At 45.8% G+C, this 20,003-nt stretch overlaps 1 protein-coding gene across 2 annotated transcripts in view; it reads left to right on the top strand.

The window, feature by feature from the left end:
* Nucleotides 1-20,003, top strand: part of SH3PXD2A (SH3 and PX domains 2A) — a gene marked incomplete at both ends in the record, with an annotated part of 255,377 nt that overhangs the window by 75,978 nt on the left and 159,396 nt on the right. For both annotated transcript variants that reach the window (XM_080348342.1, XM_080348341.1), the window contains one exon: nucleotides 623-698. In XM_080348342.1, coding sequence (XP_080204468.1) covers nucleotides 623-698 — 76 coding nt within the window. The remainder of the gene's footprint in view (nucleotides 1-622; nucleotides 699-20,003) is intronic.

Below are 20,003 nucleotides of genomic sequence, written 5' to 3'. Positions count from 1 at the left end.
CTTCTGTCCATTTGTCTGGGATGCTCTGATCTCCTGGGGCTCCCTCCCTGCTCCCCTTTCTCTGGTGCTAGCCCCGACGTAGGGACAGCAGTGGAAGATACTCCCCCAACCCCATCTCTTCATGGGAAAGCAAGAGTGCTCTTACTGGACCACAGCAGTGGGCAGTGTCTTGCCAGCGAAAAAGCAGAGTGGGAGTTTTATTAAATAACCTTTAATCCAGTTGCTTGAACAGCATTTTTAGCCAGGCGGGTGGTCTGTTGCAGGGACAGGTAAAAGCTGTATTTCCACCAATGCGGGCAGGCTGTGGATTAGAGACAAGCGTGTGTTTTATAATGAAGGATGAGAGCCTAATTTTAGAACAGCAGCAAGGCTGGGCTCATGTGTCTGCCTGGGCCCTGTCCCAGCTCCTCTGTGATGCCAGAAATTTGCCCTCCCTTTCTTGGAGTGAACTGTATCGTACCTTTTTATGTACAGACTCCACTGCAACAAGGCAGAAAGATTCCTGCAGTTGCTTTGCTTTGCTAATCCTTTTTTAAACTACACGCAGACCAAGTGGTTCCCTGGTCCCTACACTGCCAGCCAATGTTTTTCCCCTAAAATGTTTGTGCTGTTTCTTTTGCAGATGCAGCTTCTGGACAAGTTCCCTATTGAAGGAGGACAGAAAGACCCCAAGCAAAGAATCATCCCTTTTCTACCAGGTAATGACGTGGGGAAAGCCCTAAGATGAATGAGAGCAGTTGGGGGCTGCAGTTCCCCAGCTACCCTCTCTAGTACTTTTTGCCACTAGTCATATACAAATGCCTTTTCCCTGGGATCTCATACATGCAGCCATGTGATACCAGACCTCCACCTCCTCCTAAAATAACTGACATGGTGTTTAGTGCTCCCAGGAGATCTTGCATCAGCTGTTCAGGTTCAGATTCACTCATGCCCTGCCACACAAAGGGATTTGATGGCTTCTGGGGGGCTCTGCCTGTGGGTGCAGCCAGACGCCTTGAGCCTGGGCTGCCAGTTGGCAGGCCTCTGGAGACCAGGGACACCATCTTCGTTGTTTGTGGATGCTGTGGCTCTGCAGACACTGTTACTGTACAATAAGGAATGAATAATTAGAGTTGCCACCGACATATAAAGGAAACTGCAAGAAGGTTAAATGTAAACAGGGATTTCTGCAATGCTGGCCAAAAAGATAAGTAAATATGTCTTTGGACTGAGCCACTGTCTCTCTGACAGCTTTCAGAAAGGGGCTGGACATCATGGATGTTCCCTCCTCAGGGTAACAGCACACACTTCCACACAGCTTCTTCCAGCAGCGACTGCAGGGATGGCACAGGGGAGATGAGCCAGACCGCAGCACGCTCTTGGAAACGCACACTCGGGCCAGCTCCCTATTGTCTGACTGCACGATTCTGGCTGTTGGTTTTAAGTTTGGCTCACTGCACTGCCTGCCAGGATAAATGGAGTATTTTCAGCCTGTTCTGTCTTTAACTATAAAAAGGAGAGCCCAGTTCTTTCCAAAAGGTTTGTAAAGAGAAGCTGGGATAGGAGGGCTTTGTCCTCTCCAGGAGCATGCTGCGGTCCCTGACACGGTTTGCAGGCAGAGGAGCTGTTCCAGATGTGTGGTGAGCAAAGCTCCGGGGCTAGTGAGGAAGCTGGGACCTGGAAACCAGCAGCACAAATACGTGATGCAAGTATCAGAACCACAGTAGAGCAGTACGGCAGCCTGGCAGCCTCCACGGGGCTTCTGGAAAACAACCCCAGGACGAGGGTTTGCTCTCTGCAGTGCTCACATCCAGACCCTCTGCAGCCAGGGGGAGGTGGTGTTCCCTCCATTTCCAACCTGGGATAAAGAGAGGAGTCCAAGCATGTGCTCTCTCTCCAGCTGCGCTTCCAACAAATTCATAGACAAGTCACTTCGTGAAACCTCTGTACAATGAGGGTGGGTACTGCTGGCCTGCATTTCTTACTGGAAAGCATTTTGAGATCTGTAAAAAACACTGTACAGGAGTGCAAATGGCTTTAGGTGAGGTGCTGAAGGAAAATATATGTCTGCAGGTAACAGTTGTTCTTCCTCTATTGACCAACACTGGCCCATTTCTTTTACTTTGTCCTAGAAAAAGATTTGCTGATTGCAGGTGACTGATGCTCCATCTGTGCAGTTCTTAGTGATGAATGTTCTGATACATGGGTGGGTGATATTTGCGGAGATCCCATATGTCCATTACAACACTTCCCACCCTCCAAGAACGTGAGAGATGGTACTGCTGCATGTCTTTGAGGGTGAGAGTTATATCTGGAAAACATTTGGGTTGACTTAATGTCTCAAAGAGAGGAGCTGCCAGAATAGACTAGACCTCAGCTGTATTTAATTTAAAATTTCTGTGATATATGTTCTACTTTTGATATCGAATCTCTGCCTCTTTCTTGTTGAACTGCTGAAGAGCCCTTGTTGCTTTACCCAGGAACAAGGTGACTTAGCTAAATGTCAAACAATGTCAAACTGTTAAATAAACTAGCTGCTGTAATTAGAATACACATGGCATTTCTGCAGCTGAAGCCGTGGATTACTGAAACGAATACCTAGCTGTAAACTGTCCTAATTAAAAAACAGCAGGACAGATGTTTGTACTTAAATCCTACTTTTATGAAGATGTTATGATCTTGCTTGCTTACTATGGGCCTGATTCAGCCAAGCTGGAGTGACTCTGTGTGCTGGGTTCTGAGTGCCGGGGTTTGCCTACGCTGCTCGCAGGCTTGAGCGACTTCCCCCCATCATGTCTGGATTAGAAGGTCAGTGCATGCCAGCCCGTGACTCCTGCTTGTCAGCGATGAGGTGGTGCACTCCTGAAACAAAAGCCTGGAACTGAGAAGTCACCTCTGCAGGTCACTTTCCCATGGCAGAGGATGTGTACAGGTCTGGCTGGCAGGTCCTCCGCAGCATGGTGGAGCCACAGCAGCATGGGACAGCCACTGCTCCATGGACAGAAGTGGAGTGTGGTGGTACCTGAACCTCCTGCTGCAGTGAACAGCTGGAAAGGAAGAACTGAGGGATGGCCACAGCTGCTCAGACTAAAGGGTCCCAAAGGAGGAGTGCAATCTCTCCCTTTCTACATCAGTTAGTGCTGTGCCCAGAGCTTTTTTTTTTAGTTGGTGGTATGACATTTTTGTTTGGAGGAAGGTTGTGGAAGAATTAGAGTAAAATTCACTGCAAAACCCCTTTTGAGACCAAATACAGTTTGTCAGTGTAACAAGACAGAGGTGAAAAGCACTGTTGGGTTGTACCAGTGGGACTGTTTGTTGAACCCCTTTGCAGTGCCCTGATTTCTCCATCACCTCTACTGCTGCATATCTGAAAAACAATCTTTGGAGTGTGGACCGAAAGCTTTGCACCCTACCTAAGAGACACTTTGGTATCTGCATCAGGGATTTGGGTGCACTTGAGGCAGTTAACGAAGGAACTTCAGCTAGAAGGAGAAGACTGGTCTGTTGAGCTTCTGGTGAGCATAGTGGCAAATACAAATGGCAGAGACAGGGCTATACAACCCTGGGATTAGCAGCTTTGCAGTGGTTGACTCGAGGCTCCAGGGCTTGCACTGTTTTTCATTTCTCTTGGCACTAAGTGAAAGAACCATCTGGAGACAAAGCTGAAGTTGGAGGGATGTCATCTCCTGTAGCTCTGCAATGTCTTCCAAGTGTGGCCTTGGGAAAAATGCACTGCACAACATGAAATCATCCCATCACACTGGCTACTGGGCTGCACGTCCCTACCCTGGAGAGAGGCTTGGGCTTTCCGTGGCACGGAGGGCTGGACTTTGGTGATGGCAACCCCTTGCACTTTCTGCCTAGATTCCAGCTTGTTCCCTGTCTAGACTTCAGGCCGGTTTTGAGTCTCACTGAAAAAAACTGAAGTTTTTGCATAAGCTGTGGTGAAAGAAGATCCTCACAGGCTGTCTGTTCTGCAGCTTCTGTGCTGCCTAGAGAGGGAGACATCCTGCTCCAGGAGACTGTTTTATGTGCCTGATTTTCTTTACCCTTGGGAGTAAGGGAACACGGGGGGTCAGCACAGTCTGCCCTGCCAGCTGAGTCAGGCAGCTGCAGAAGCAACAGCCCAGCCTGACTCTAGTCCCTGATTCCAGTGCTTGGGAGACTCTGCCAGAGAAGCACCTTCTTTTTTCCTTTCTTTCACACTCAGATTTTCCTCCTCCCTTGTTTAGGCTGAGGAAAGAGGTAACTAGGGGGGGTGGGGTGCGGTATACTGCCAGTGGACTTTGGTGGCTCCATCCCAGGGCACCAGGAGGGATGCTGACATGGTGGTCTAGATGTCACTAGCTGTTTTCTGGCCCCACCATGCCCTGATGACCTGCTTTCTCTACAAGAAGGGAAATGCCCCAGCACCATCTCAAAGAGGTCTCTGGGGCTTTCTCTTTCCTCATGCCCAAGGCAGCAGGAAGATCCCTGCAGATAGTGCAGATTTGGCCCCGTTTTTTTTTGCTCCCAAACTGCTGTGTGTGGCTTGTGCCAGCAAAGGTGGGTGGGGAGCGGGGCGAGTTGCGCCGTGCTGGGAGGGTTTTGCCCAAACTACTTAATCTCTGGGCGAGGCTCCTGGTTCCCTGGAGGACCCCCAGCCTCTTCCCCCTTGAGGTTTGCCGGGGGCCATTCCCCGAGCAAAACGAGAGCCGGGGCATGAGCCTGGCCCTGCGCATGAGTCAGGAGGCTGTGGAAGGGAGAGGGCACGGGAGCCACCCCAGCACCGCCCAGATACCTGAGGCTGGCAAGGGGTGCTGGCAGGCGGGGAGCGCCCATGTCAGGCGGGAGCCTCCCCATTTTACACAATGCAGGAGGACGGAGAATAACCTCTCGCCAGCGCTGGCCGGCACCTTCCTCGCCTTCGTTTCTGCTGCTTGTGAGCTGCAGAGGGGAAGGAGATCTCCTGCCAATGAACTGCATCCCAGGTGGATATGTCTGCTTTTCGGTTTCGGTTTGGTGTGTTGGTCTCTTTTTTTTTTTTTCCCTTTCCAACGCTGTCTTTTGGGGAAGAGGAAGCTGAGGAGAAAGGCTCGAGCAGGTTTGCCACAACAGGATTTCGTCCATGGTGATGAGAGCAGCTTTTTTCCCCTCTCGGTTTTGTGTATGCCAGCTTTGCTCCTTTTGTTTTGCTCCGGGCTGCAGGAGAAACAGCGTTTTGTTCGGAGATCTTGGTGGTTATTCTTGCACTGAAGCAGAGATGACGGGCTCATCCTAACAGCTGGCACTGCGGTGACCTTCAGATCCAGCGCTTCGTGTTCCACCTGTGTAAATCAAGACCGGGATCAGCAAAATTAGGATGTGGCCGTGTGTGATTTTGTCAAAGGTGCTGCATTTCCATGGTGGTCAGTGCATGTGAGGTGTTTTCAACATTTGTTCTGCCCGCCTCATGAGGCAGAGGGCACGGTGACTGCGGGGAACACGCTGGCCGAGGAGGACCCTTAGAAATTTCAGGGATATTCTTATTGTAGTGTATTTTCTCTTTCGGAGGGTTTTTTTCTAGCTGGGCATTTAAAAGGAAATACACTCCCTGCCCTAATTCTTAGCTGGATTTTATGTGCAAAAATGGATTTAATTTCAGACTTGTTTTCCATTTTTGATTATCCTTTCCTGCAGTGCTCTGAGGCAGGGCCACAAATTGTTAGTGATTTTAATTTTTTTTGGAGTAATTTTGAATTCCTGGACTACACAGAAATGCACAGTGTTGCAGCAGTTCTGAGCCAGTCTAAAAGTAGCTTAAAGGTTAAAAAAAAAATAAAGGAGATATCAGATGAATTTGTCTTCATCTTAGACCCTGTCATATCTTTTCAGATGAAAATATGAATTAAGTTATCCTAAATGGCATTCTTTTAATATGCAGGGGTAGTCTTGCAGGCATGATAGTCACACACACAGACACACAAGAGTGTCAGGTGCCTGGTCTGCTGAGCCTTGCCTGTGTAACACAAATAACCAGGATATTCAGCTGTGCTTTCCTGAATGTGGTGCAGCAAACTTTCTCAGATGGCAAAGGAAGGGCTCTGCCCCCCATCCCCTTCCACTCACCTGCAGTAAATCAGCATCGCAGTTCCCTGTCCCCGCCTCAGAGGAGCTGCCAGGGAGTGGGGAGATGGCACATGGCACTGTGGCATGAGATGCTGGAGGCTTGAACAGCTATTGAGTATTTTGGGGGCCATTCCATAATGCAATATCATCCGGTTTTAATATACATATTTTCAGTTTTCCCGCCTGTTCTTTGGAAGGAGAGAGTGCCTCCAGGTTTAAAATGTACTTATATTTGAGCAAGGGGAGTGTGTTAGCAAGATGGCTAACAGGTCCTTGGCTTGTTTCCACCCCAGCTTGTTTAGGACTTGGGTGATGTCGAGCTTCTGCTGAGCTGCTCTACAGCAGCTCCTATTGTTTGAGAAAGCGGTTTCTATTGTTTCTTTCTATTTTCTGCCTTGCTATGAGAGCTATTGCGGAAAATTCATCTCCTGTCTCTCCCAAGAGGAGAATGGATTTCCTGTCGGCTCCGGGCTTGAAGGGGACGCAGGGGCTGCCGGGAGGAAGCGGCTGTTCCTCAGCCGGGTGGCGGGAGGATTGATGATTTCGAGGGGGGCAGGCAGGCGTATTATTTTCTTCAGGCTCTGTGGAGATATTTTTAGGATTTAAGTGTTCTCTGGTTGAAAAACTGAGTCAGGCGTGAGGTCATAGGATGCCCTCAGGCTGCTTCCTATTGAAGAAGTGGCAGAGAAGGCGGCTGCCAGCGAGCTGCCTGCTGAGGAAGGGGCTGTAACCAGCCCCATATAATGGAGTGCAGGGGAAGCTTTTTGCTTTGCATGCTGAGCCCATTTCACGGGTGGTGTCAGAAGTTCTGGAGGTCTTTGGGCATCAATATGGCTTGAAGCAAGGGCCCAGTTTCATTAAAAAAGGAACAAAAAAGAAAAAAAAAAAAAAGTGATGCTGGTATCTGCCCAAGTACCTAGTGCTGTTTCCTTTCTTCTGGTCTTTTCTGGGTCCGTTTTCAGTGCACAGATCCGAAATCCACCAGCCAGCAGCTAAAACGAATGACTGGCATAGCAGAAACCTACAGAATCTTTTTCTGGGGATTGTGCTTGTTCCTTTCACATGGATTAAGACTTGCTATTTTGCTCAACTAGAAAACACCTCTGGGCAGAAATTAGCATATGCAGAACGTGACATGCTTCTCATTAGACCATTTGAGTCTCCTGATGAGAGTTTTGTAATGATCAAACCATAGTTTCAAGGGAAAACAAAGAACAGAAAGGGGGTTTGGTTTGGGTTTGCTTGAAGCCAGACCTAATGGGATTATTTACTTTTTTTTCAGTGCTGGATGCTAGACTGAAAAGGCCAGGGCAGGTTTTCAGCACAGTGTAGCTGCTTGGCTCCTTGGGGATATATACAGACGTTTTTACTCAGAATTAGTTGGATTTTGATTCTTGTTTTTAAAGGCAATAAATAAACACGATTATAAACTTGAAAAGCAGTTTGAGCTGCATTGGGCTCGTCGTTTCCTCAGGCAGCCGTTCCAGATGAGTGTGCCCTCTACTACTGTAATTACTTTTTAAAAATAACTCTGCAAGTCTGTAATCTAAAGTGGGTGGTATGTAGCAAGTCTGAGAGCATTCTATATTCAACCCACAGGCTGGGGAGAGGGTGGCTTTATATAAGGGTTTGCTTGTCTTCATCTCTGGGTTGAAATCCGACTTTTTCCCACAATCCATCAACAAATGGCTCATATAATGAAAGTGCTTTTTAATGCGGGAGTCAAGCTTGCCAGGGACGCGGATGGCTTTGTAGCCCCACAGGCTCTAGATATTCCTTCTGGATGTTGCTTCTATGCCTGATCTTGTCTCTGTTCTATTCAGATTTAAGCTGCCTGGGCAACAGAGGAGAGCAGAGCTCAGCTAAGATTCACAGCTAAGTAGTAGTCTAGACACATGTTTGAATCTGTTTTCAGCCCAGTTTGCCTTTTGGCTGGGCCAGCTGATTTATTTATACACTCGCATTCTTAAAATAGGTTGTGATTATTTTTTTCATGAGGATTGGAAACAATGAACCTGGGAATTTGCTGCTTGATCACAAGTGATTTCTCCTACTTTATTTTCTCTATTTATTAAGCTTTTTGGGTGCTGATGTTCTCAAGTGTGGTGTGTTTGCAGACCTCCCTGCTCTCCAGGGTAGCTATTTTCAGGCTCTCATGAATGTGTTTGTCTTTACTCATAAGGGGATCTTTATACCCAGGAGCAGAGTGAGGGGATACTGTGGGCAGGGATTTGCCAAATTGAATCTATTTCCACTATAATGAAATGACCTGTAGCAGTGTCTGCCCCCCTGTAATTTTTCTAGAGTTGTAGTCCTGTTTAATGGGAAAGCTGAAGTGGAGAGGGGGAAATAACGTTGGAATTAGAAAAAGGAAGCCAAGGGTACGTAGATGAGGAAAAGAAAGTAAGTCCTAGAAGTGGGAAATTCAATCCTCTTGAGTTTCTCCCATTCATAGAGGTACTAATACAGGCCCCAGGCTTGTACTCAGGATGGAGGTAATTAATGTTTGCTCTCAAATTTCCTTGGGTCTGAAGTTAAGCACTTTCACCATGTCATTTTCTATCAGGGTTTTGCCACCTCTAAATAAAGAGCAGAAAATTACATTCCTTCTGCTGTTACATCCTAAACATTGGCAAGTTCACACTTGCAGGTTCCTTCTTATATTCAGGGCTCTGAACAGCACAGGGCTGACCTGGAATAAGCAAAATGTTTGCGATCTGGCTTGGCCCTTGCTGGGGTTTTCTTGCAGGTGTTTGGGCTGGTGGGCAGACTTCACTTTTTCACTGACTGCACTGTTAGATGTGATTTCCACCAAATTCTTCCAACTCTTCCCATCAAATGCTGGATAACTTGATACCCTCTCAGGCAAGCAGTAAAACCATCAGCCTGGAGTACAGGGTAAAGGCATTTGTGCCTATTCCCACTAGGCAGTGTCGTCACCGCTGGTCTATTTAAATCATTAGATACAGAGAGCAGAAGGGAAAATGTTCCTATCTCAATCCCAGCTCCTACAAAACAGAGCAAATGCAGAATTGTGTGTTTAGTGGATTTCCTCTTGGGAAGAGAAGACTCCTATAGATAATAATCCTTTTAGCAACATCTCCAGTGAACGAGGCTTTGTCCGAAGAACAAAGAAGAAGTCGCAAGCTTGAAATATGCCTGAATTTCCTGAGTGTGCTCGCCGCTGCGTGCAGGCAGGAAGCTGTGTTAGTCTGGTTTGGATGTTTGTTCTGAAGTGGCATAAACAGTGTCAGGACTCCCAGGATCCTGGTCAGACCCATGGACCAGGGAACAGGGGTTCCTCTGAGCTGTGGAGGGAAGAAACGCTACCATAGTCGTGCTCCTCTGTGCCCATGTCTCTGACTCTGTCCCGTCTCCCTTCTGGCCAAATCCATCCTCTCGAGATGCTGGGTGGATGCAGGAGCTGGCAGCAGAGATGAGCGATGCAGCCACAGCAGACCCAGCACAGGCGGGTGTTAAGCTGCCAGCCAGCAGGGGACTCATTTCCTGCACAATTATGAAAACAGCTGATCTGTGACATTTTAAGACAGGAGAGAAAATACAGGGCAGGGGAAGGAAGGCCCTGGCTACATAAATATTTACTTTTGTACAATGTCCCAGGCACCCCCATCTCCCAGGACTGGAAGAAGAAGGGGTTGCTTGCTGCTGGCTCTGGTACGTGTTGACAGAGGACAGGAGGGCCACCAGTGGGCTGCCTGCAGCGGGAAGGAGCTCGCTCCCCACCAAGCAAAACCTACTCTGCTGGAGTAGGATACTGTCCTGCTTGCCCTGCTTCTCCCTGCTGCATCCCACTGCTGGTGACATGCTGCTGGATCACCAAGAGCTTGCTTGAATCACCTACCTGGGCCTCTCCTCCCTCTCCTTGGTCTTGCTCTGATGAAGCCAAGATAGCAAGGTATCCCTGCTCGCCGGTTCTCCCTGCTCCTTCCCAGAGAGCAGCCTGGGGAAATGAAGGCATGAAGTTTTCAGGGGAGCACTGCTGAAAGCAGATGGGGTGTCCAAAGTCTGAGGACTGCATCATCTTGTGCGACATTGCCACCTTAGCGCAACCACACAGTCAGCTAGGTCTGGAGTAGAGGTGAACCATGTCATCTGCAGAGGAGGCCCTAGCTAGACTTGATCGAAAAACACTCCAGACACAGGGAAAGAAAAGACCCTCAGAGGCAAGGAGAAGATTTTATTTTGATCATGGTATTGTTCAACCTGATACAATCTTAGTTTTCAATTTCTTTTCCTCCCCTTAGACAAAAATGTTGTTTTTTCCAGCCCTGTCTAAGAGGGAGTGAATTGATGGTCTCTGGTCTATAAATGTGGCTCAGTTGCCCTTTCATTAGCCCTGTTGGCTGGGGTGGCTGGTCCAGTGCCATGCACATGCTGTGTACATTTGACAGAGTATCTGACTGCCAAGGCAGCTCCGAAGTCCCTCCTGTGTGTACTCAGCAGGTGGAGGGAAGGCTGCAGCGTGCTTTGCCTGACATCCACTCAGTCTGTGTGTGCAGCCAGGATTGCACTGTCCAAGCCATGTTTCTGCAGTATGGCAGGCTGCGATGGTTGCATCAACATGGGGTAACCCATATGTGAGGAGATTCAGTGAGTCCCAGTGACATTGTTCCACTGGTGGGTCTTGGTGTATTCTGCTCTCCCAGTGGTGTCTATAAAACCAGAAGAGTTGGAAGAGGTGGGATTCAGAGATTTGTTTCATGCAAGGGGTTGATGCAGTAACAGAGGTGCCTCCAGCCTGTTGCCCTCCACTCCTTTCATCAAGGAAATATTGGCTCAGCTCACTCCCCAGGATACACACCGTCACTCAGTGAATAAACACAAGGGATTTGTGTTGTGCGTTAACTCTGCTGCTGGAAATCAAACCCCATCTGTGGTCAGATGACATCTTTTTTCTTGGAAAGGGACCAAGGTTAAGAAGACAAGGAAGGCAGGTTAGTTAAAATATGTCAAAGTCTCTTGGGTGTAAGTAAAGATTATAAATAAAGCCTTTTAACTTGGAAAAGAACTTTAGAGTGATATGATCAGGTTCAATTTAGTCCAAATATTGCTTTATGCCATTAAGCTGTTATCAAGTTTTGATTCAATTGCAATAGTTTTATAGTTTCAGCACAGTGGGAACAGTTGTAGCCTTTATGCAAGTAAAGCATTTCCCCTGAAACGTTTGCAGTGAAGACTGTTGTATTGTGCAGGAACCTGGGAGTGAAACTGCCGGGTAGGCGACCTTCTCTAGCTCTTTTCTTTCTCCATTCCTGAGTAACGACACAATCTAGGGATTTATATTATGAACAATGGGGGGATTTAAATAAGGTTTAGTTTTACATTCTTGTTAATCAATCCTCACACTTAGTAATAAAAGCTGAACATTTTTACTTATTTCCTCTTAAGCTGCAAGCACATCTGATTCAGCGAAGTCTTGAGATGATTTGTCAGTATGAGAAAATAAGTCACATCCCTTTTCTTCTTAGGATTAATAGGGAACTAGAATAATTCTGTACCCATAATATTATTTCAGTTGGGTTTGCATAATAGCTTGGAAATGGTTATACTCAATACAATGCTTTGTAATGACAATGTTTCATCCTTTGAAGTTAGATTAATTCATGTCACAGAGTCAGATCTGCACAAATAATAAAAAACATACTATTTTTTTCCAGTTTTCCTTAACTAGCCCTCATTTTCTGATTCAAGTTTTACTGTGGTCAGTTAGAAGTGAGTAGATTTTAATGCTGTTTCTGCAAATTTGCAGCACCATTGCAGCCAGGAAAGTCCCATCTCACGAATTTACATATCAGTGTGGCTGTGGGTTTAGGAAGATCCTGGTGTTCCGAAGTAGTCTTGCTGTGTGCATGCCTCTGCTCTGCAGAGCATTCGTACTTCCACCAAAATCACTGTAGTTGACTCTGTCCATGAGCCAAGGTTTTCCACAAGCATCTGGACCATTATTCCTGACTTACATTAGAGAAAGTGAGAGAAATCACCCACCCCCTAATTACTTACAAGCTGCAAGCTAGGCACATATGTGAATATTTTCAGGGTCACAACTTAGCTCTTTATTTTTGATATACTATGTTGTTAGTAATCATTTTTGAAGAGATTGAAAATCCCACCCATAAGTTTCTGTAGGATCCAACCTACTCAGCCTTGACCTCTGCTCCCAGTGGTATCATTGGATTTACTGTTGACTTCAGCGGGAGCAGTCACAGCGGGTCTGAGTGCTTTTGAAAACCCTTTCCCTGTGTTTTTCTGTGTAATGCCTATTGCTGTAGCTGCCAGATTGTATGACACTAGGGTTTAAAATGACTTAAGAATGAAATCAAACTGATAAGAAGGCTAAGATGTAATAAAGCTAAGCAAAGTAAATTAGCTTTCTTTCCAAGGCAAAGCAACTTTCATGAGGTTTTCATTTTCTCTGGCCCAAGTAGAAAAACAGTGGGGTTTGGTTCATTCTATGCATGCATGTTGGGCATGTGTTGATGCTGCTCCTGTGAAACACCAGAGATGACATCCTGCACCCACCATCATGTGTGGGCTTACCCTGGGCATGTGGGAGCAGGTGAGGGGCTGGAGACCACTTAGGGGGCTTGGTTTCAATCTCTCTCTGTCCCCCAGCCATAGGATATGATCTTGGGAATCATCAGTTAAGCCCATGTTTAGTTATTAATTCTGCCCAAGATTCATCCCTAGTTTTGCCCACTGCCAGAGGTGCTTTACAAATAGGAAACAGAAGATCTGAAGACTCAGTTGGGATATAGGAGGTCCCAATCTATGTCTGCACTTCTTTTATTGGGGAAAAAAGGAGACAAAATAGAATTGTCATATCGCCCCACAGTGCTAGAAGAATAAATCCACGAAATGCTGTATAGCACTCCAACACTTCTGTAATTACCTATGCCTGACCGGTGCCTTTATTGCTGTGTTTGAGGCTTGCACATTCACATCTGTTTGCAGATGTCCTCTGGAGCAGGGTGGTCTTTTGCCGTAAGAGTGATGATAAATACTTTGCTCTTATGGATTAGATTATTCCTCACCAAGTTGTTCTCTGTCTCACTGGAGGTCAGCTATACTCCTCATCTGTTAAGATTTTCTCCCCCTGGTCCCCCCCTTTTTTTTCTTTTTTGCAATTAAACCAGACCCTTTGTTCTGCGGTGTCAGCAGACAAGAGTGTTCCTCCAGGCAGCCATGAAGACAAAAACATGCGGGCAAGGGTGTTGCCTCTCTCCACGGGTTTCTGCTCCTCTTCTCCCATCGCCAGCTCCCCACGCACGGTGCTCGCTCCGAGAGGTGGTTGTGTCCTATCCAAACCATCCACTCCCTGGTTCACCTCCCCTTGAAAAGAGAGTCCAGATGTTATAATCCTCTGGTAAGCTCTAAAACTGGCAGGATTTTTGTGTTTGTTTCCCTCCTCTTGTTTTATTTTCGTAAGCCTATAGATTGACTTTATTTCTCTTAAATGTTTCTAGGCCAGGAGACTGCTATTCATCCACTTTTAATTAAAGCAATATAGGGAATTAGACCTTTCACAGGGGTGGTTCTGTTGATGGCTATGAGTGTTTTTGTTAGTTTTTCTCCCTTCTGAGCAAATGTTTGGAAGTGTGAGTTGGAGCTTAAGCTTTTTAATTACCAGGGAGTAAAATTACATTATTGTGAAGTGATTTCTTTGTGAAGGAAAAACTGTTTCTTGGCTGCTGCTGTGTGCAATAGCATAACTAAGAGAGGATGGTTCGCTGCTGCATCCTCAGAGGACAGGAGGGTGGTGGGTACAGGGAAGGAATATAAATTTGGGCATCAAAAGGCTGAGGCAGTTGGCAGGGGGGCTCAGGGTGATCCGTGGCTTTTGCAGCACAGTGTGAAGGAGGGAGATGATGGGAGCCTGGTCTCTCCTCCTGGCAGTGGCGGGCTGTTTCCTGTGAGAACCTGGGTTAGATTAGGCTGTGCAAGGCAGTTTCTCTTCAGGCTCCTAGTTTCTCTTCAGGCTTCCAGTTTCTCTTCAGGTACCGCACTGAAAGAGAATGGGTGTAGGACGGAATGCAGCACGGAAGAGCAAAGCACTGCCCTTCCCACATAGTTTACAGTCTCTCACTCCCTTTTTTTCCTCCTTCAAAGCAATGCTCTTGGGCTTATAAAACATAGCCTGTGCAAGCAGAGGCTGGTGCAGACAGGTGTAGAAACCTCTTATTGGTGTATGGGGGTCACAAACTGGGTTTTTTTCTGGATCTTGGGGAAGGCAGCAAAAGCTTCCTTCTCCAGAACATGATTATTTTGGGTGAGCAAGCAAAGGATCTCAAGAGCAGGTCTCTGGCTGACCTAGGGAAGCAGCTGGCTTTTCCGCCTGGAGTGTCCAAATTATTTCAGGATAGTTTTACAGCGTGAAAGACTCCCGCAGGAAATTTTCAGAAGAGCCCAAGTGTCATCTGACCCCAGCTCCTGCTTTCTGAAGTGTCAGTGTGTTCCTGGTGTGTGTTTGTATGTTTGGAAATTTGACTTCTGTTTCAAATTGGTTAGCTATTTTAATACAATGAAAGGAAAGCTATTACCCTAAGTGTCAAAAGCATCAGTATACTTGCAGGAAAACCTGTATTTACCCATAGGTCCCTGGGGATGGGGGATGATCCTCTTCAGACTCATTAGCTTCTGTCTCTTGCTTCTGTCCGTCTTGCACATTTCTTGTTTCCGTCACAAAGACACAGCTTCTCTTGGCTTCCTCAGCCGCATGAGCCACACGTAGGTCCTTGTAGTGCTGCAGAGTAGCCAGCATGGATGTTTGTGTCCCCTTCTGAAGTCACTTGGGTCCATCTCAATGCCAGCATGTGATGAAGAGACTGTCCCCCCCGCACCCCTCTCATTTCTTCTCTCATCTATAGCCTGAAATGGTTTGCTGTCCCCCAGGGACTCACTGATGCTGCATGTGTTTTTAATCTTGTGGCACAGCATGCTGGCATCTCACTCGCAGCAATGAGACATTGACTCCGATGTCACTCATTTTGGTTCTGATCCATGCCGGTTGCAGGGCCAGACTCTGCTCCTATTAGTGGCTTTTTCATTTGGAAACGTGCACTTCCCTTTCTGCAGCATTTCCCTATTGCAGTGCCTAGAAAGGGCCAAGAAAGACTTTTTCTTTTCACCATCAGCGATGCCTGGGGTTCCTTGGGGGCTCTGGGCCTATTCTGTGGTTTTTTACTAATGCAGGTTTCCTGGGGATTATAAGATGATCTAACACAACCTGACTTACTGAGCTGCCTCAGAAGTGACCCTCCTGAATCAGTCCCGGGCAGCTGGGCTGTCTGAAGAGTTGACTGCAGAGGAGTGATCTGCTTGTCATCAAAGTCAAAGTGTCCTGTATCCTTCAAAAATATCAGAAATAAGTTAGATCTTTTTTTGGGATTATTTTCAAAAAAGATCATTTCAGTGCACTCTTTTTCTCAACTAATAGCTGTCTAATTAAGCTCCAATGCAGTATCTGAAACGCACCTGTCTTGCCCTCTTGGCATATGAACAAAAATTAATAAAATGTGAGTTAAAATAAACAATGTGAAAAACAGTGTCATCCAAAGAAAAACTGAAAAAAAACCCAAACCCACAACCTTCTGAACTACAAAAGAAAAACCTGTGAAAAAGACTCATCTGGTACTTCTTCTGGGTAAATAACATGAAAAGGCAGGTACTTGAAACAAGATTTGTGTATTGACCCGGGGTGATTTAAGGATCTGCGTGGAAGTCAGGTGGCTCTCTTCTCAGAGTAGGGCACCTAAGAAGACTGGAAAGTGCGTACTTACGAAATGCTCAAGATGTGTGTGTAAGCTAAGGCTTGACACAGCATCAGTGAGTGAATGGAAAAAGTCCTTTTAATTCCCCTACACTCTGGGTAAGGCCTTTAATATCAGGCTCCTTGCACATAGTGCTTTGTCCCCTGTTGGTCTTCTCCTCACTATGTCCCTTCCTTATCATGTCAGATTCACCTTGGAGGGTGAAGTACTTGGAACTGGTCATTGCTTAAGTGTGTGCTAAGGTTGATTTACTGAAACCATGGGCTTAGACCAGGTGAAAGGGAGAAACACAGTGGTGAATCAAACCTAAGCCTTTATTTGTGTCCTAAATATACTGAATGTACATCCTCCTTACTCATGTAGTGCATTGGTGAGGTGATTTTGGATATGGGCTGCCTGAGGAGGTGAGGGGTATCCATCTTCGGAAATCTGTAACTACACGTTAAACAGACTTCTTCAGTAGTGCCATAGGTAGAGCTGACTGTGCCACGAATCAGGGTAATGGATTTGCTGGTCTCTTGAGCTCACTTCCAGTGCTGTATTTCTGTGATTTGGTTATTTGGAGATATATTGTGACAAGATTGTGATGAAGATTAATTCAGATTGTGTAGCAATTTGACATAGCAATTGGTTTAGATGAGGTTTGTGTAGATGAGGTTCTTAGGGATATGGTTTAGAGGTGGAGTTGCTAGTGTTAGGTTAGTGGATGGACTTGATGATCTATTCCAACCAAATGATTCTATGATTCTACAAAGGGTCAGTAGTTTGTGGTTGTAAGATCTCAGCCTCAAAAAGGGGTTTAGTCTACCCGGTAGTAGAAACGTCTTAAGATCTGATGTTTTCCTAAGCTACTCCAGGTTTTTAATCCAAACCCCATGACTTCTGGACAACTCCCCTCTGATTTGTAAGTGGCACCAGTATAATTCTTGTCACCACAACAGCAGTCCCTCCGTTGACTGTGCTCTTTGAAGAGTATGTGTATGAATATTGCATTCAACTCATGTCACAGAACAATCATTGTAGTAGTTGCAAGAAATGCTTTTTATTTCCTCCTTCTCTGTCTATAAGGAAAATGCCCCATCTTTCAGATCCATTTGCAACAACATAGTTTTATGTAACACAGCAGGTAATAGTCTCTTGCGCATCTTGCAAATGAGTGCAAATGAGTGGAAGCATCGTGTGGGCTGTTGGGTGCCTGAGGAATTTATCTGCTGGACTCAACTGGTCCTGCTTCCCTTCTCTTCCCATCTCCATCCCTTCATACACAAGACCTTACCAGTGGCTGCATCTTACCAGCGTTGCTGTGGCGAGTGCAGCATCACCAGGCTGCTGGGCAGGCAGCCTTTAACACTGCGTATTTCTTGCAGTCGAGTAGTTCCGAGAGATGACTTGGATTTTGTTTTCACAGATGTGCAGTGTTAATTCAGGTGCTCAGCACCTCTCAGCTGTATATTAGCTTGTTCAAAAACCCCAGTGAAACGAAGCATTTTGATTGTGAACAAATTAATCTTGGGGATTGTGTTGTGTTTGTACAGCCTCTGGGACAGTGAGCTTCTACTCTGCGCATAAATATTGTGGAAAACATTTTCATGTTCCTTGCAGAAGGACCTTCCCTCTCCAACCATCTCCCTCTGCCCTCACACCACTGGTTGGGAAGTGACATTTCCACTGTACTGATGCTAAGAAGTGACCTACTCTTACACTGCCTAGGGAAATAGTGAGGGCTCATTCTGCTCAGATTGGCACGGAAAAATATTACACAGGGTGAGGCTGAATTCCATCCAAATATAAATAGAGTAGCATGCCCCAGAATATCTTTTCAGTCTAAATCTTGCTCAGCAGTTGAAGTCCCAAGTACCAATAAAGTCACTGACTAATGAACATTACTCAGTTCCTTTGGGTGCTTGGCTAGAGGCACTCATAGTTTCCAGTCATACGATTACTCTTTTTTACTTTAAGCCATCCTGTTTTCCTTTAGTTTTTCACCCTTAAAGAAACATTGAGCAACTTTGTGTTCTGATTCTTAATGGCGAAGTAAAGGGATCCCAGAGACATGGACCTTTTTGGCTTCCTTTCCTACTACCTGGAAACACCTTCTTTATCTCTGGTGCCAACTGAAGTGTCAGTTTTCTGGTTTATTTTCCCTCACCCTTTCTGATTCTCTCTTTCTTATCCCTTTTCCACTGGAACTGAGAACAAAATAGGGATTTTCCAAGCAGAAGTGTGTCTCTGAGATACACAGTGGAGATAAATCGCCACCATGACATTTGCTCTGCACAGTGGGTATCTGACAAGGAGAGAAAAAAGATTAAAATCTGAACCTGAAATGAAATTTGGCAAATTATCTCAGTAAAAACTTTAGGGAAGGCCAGTCCCGGTTTCTGGACAGCTCATTCTTCAGTGCCTGTGAAGATAGAAGAACAGCCAGCCTCCAGATGAGTCATTAGCCTGGCACATGGGGAACCTTCAATTCAATTCCACATGGTCTCTTGCAGATTTACTTGCAGGAACAAGCATTTGTGTTGTACACCTGAATGATGCCCGAGTCCTTGAGCTGTCATTGATACTTGTGCTGTGTCATTCAAAACTGCAGCATGGCCCCAGTGTTTAGTGATCTTCAGCATCCAGTCATGTCTCCAAGGACCTTGTGCCCAGTGATGCATTTTTGGATGGGCAGAAGCTCTGCTGGGAGGTCTTGCACTCCTATACCAAGTGGAGCTGCTGCTGTTGTGATTTCAAGTATGCAACACTTTGGCGTTCCTTCCTGTTCTGCCACTGAGATACAGGTACACATCAGAGGGAGGACTATGAACGTTTTAGGTAGTCGTGTGACCTAGGAACTTGTTTCACGCCTTCAGATCAGAACACGGGTCCGTGGAATGGTGGCTTGAGCTGTGTCACTGAGTGTGGTCCTGAGCAAAGCCAGATCAACCATTTCATCCTGGCCCGGCTCCAGGTGGTCTGTGTAGATCCACTGGTAGGGAGGGATGTGTTGTCTGCTTCCTAATTCTGGCCTATTTCTTTTTCACAGAAGTAACACCAGAGTACGCTTGGTCTATACAGGAGCTGCAATTAAAATTTATTGCAATAATTAGTACAAAACCTGACATATGCCACAGTCCAATTTTGTGGATGTGCCATGTGGGTATATTTGACTTATGTCATTGTGAGCATTGAAACATCTCTATCTTTGGAGTCTAACACAGTGAATTTTGGACAGCAACTCTACACCTCAGATTATGAGTAGGGATAAAGAAGAATCCCACATCCAATTGACCATGGCAAATCCAATTCAAACTGCAAAGGGATATTTTTCCTCCCATTAGGCAGAATGTGATTAATTTCCCATGTGGAAAATTGTTCAAGACAGACGTGCTCGTAAATTATGGCATAAGAGATCCTATTACTACAAGCTCCATCAAAACCTACTGTGCCTCCCAAAATAGGAATAAGAAGTTAATTATATTAACAGCCTTTCTTGTTATTTGATATATGACTGACATAGACTGTAAGCTTATTTTCTGCCAGATTGGAGCCTTCATTTAAGGATGAATGCTTTGGAATTTGTGGACATTAACAATAATCCTTGCTTTCTGACATTTGAAATTAAAAATGTTAGAGGTAAGTTCTTAAATAGGGGATTGAAAGCCAATAGATGCAAATGAGCCCACAGTTTAAAATGACGCATCCTCTTGGGATGAAGACTTAAAAGCTTCATTATCAAAAAGAAACATGGTTTTACCAGCAAGCATTCTTGAAGGATCTATTCTAGAATCTGTGCTGTTCAACCCAGGATCTGTAAAAAAGAGTGTTAGTGATGTAACTGATCTAGCTGATCACAAAATTTACTTAGGATGCTTAAATTTGGAGCTGACTGCAGAAAGTTGGAGAAGGATCTCGTTATACTGATGGTAAAAAGGCAGTTCAGTGATGGCAAGCACAAAGCAGTGCTGTGGGGTGGGAAAAAGGATCATTGCATTCTAGCAAGGAGATGTCAGTAGTTCTGAGGATGTTTCCTGAGAACTGCAGCTCAACAGTCAGCAACAGCTAGAAAGCCAAAGGTGGTGTTAGAGAGAATTAGACAATGCATGGGGAACAAAACCCAGAGCTTCAGCTGTGGAAATCCATGATTTCCCCATGTCGTGAATA

The sequence above is a fragment of the Nesoenas mayeri genome, assembly GCF_963082525.1.
Source record: "Nesoenas mayeri genome assembly, chromosome: 7".
Classification (NCBI taxonomy): domain Eukaryota; kingdom Metazoa; phylum Chordata; class Aves; order Columbiformes; family Columbidae; genus Nesoenas; species Nesoenas mayeri.
The sequence above is the reverse complement of the archived record's forward strand: the minus strand, read 5'-3'. Positions and strand labels throughout refer to the sequence as shown.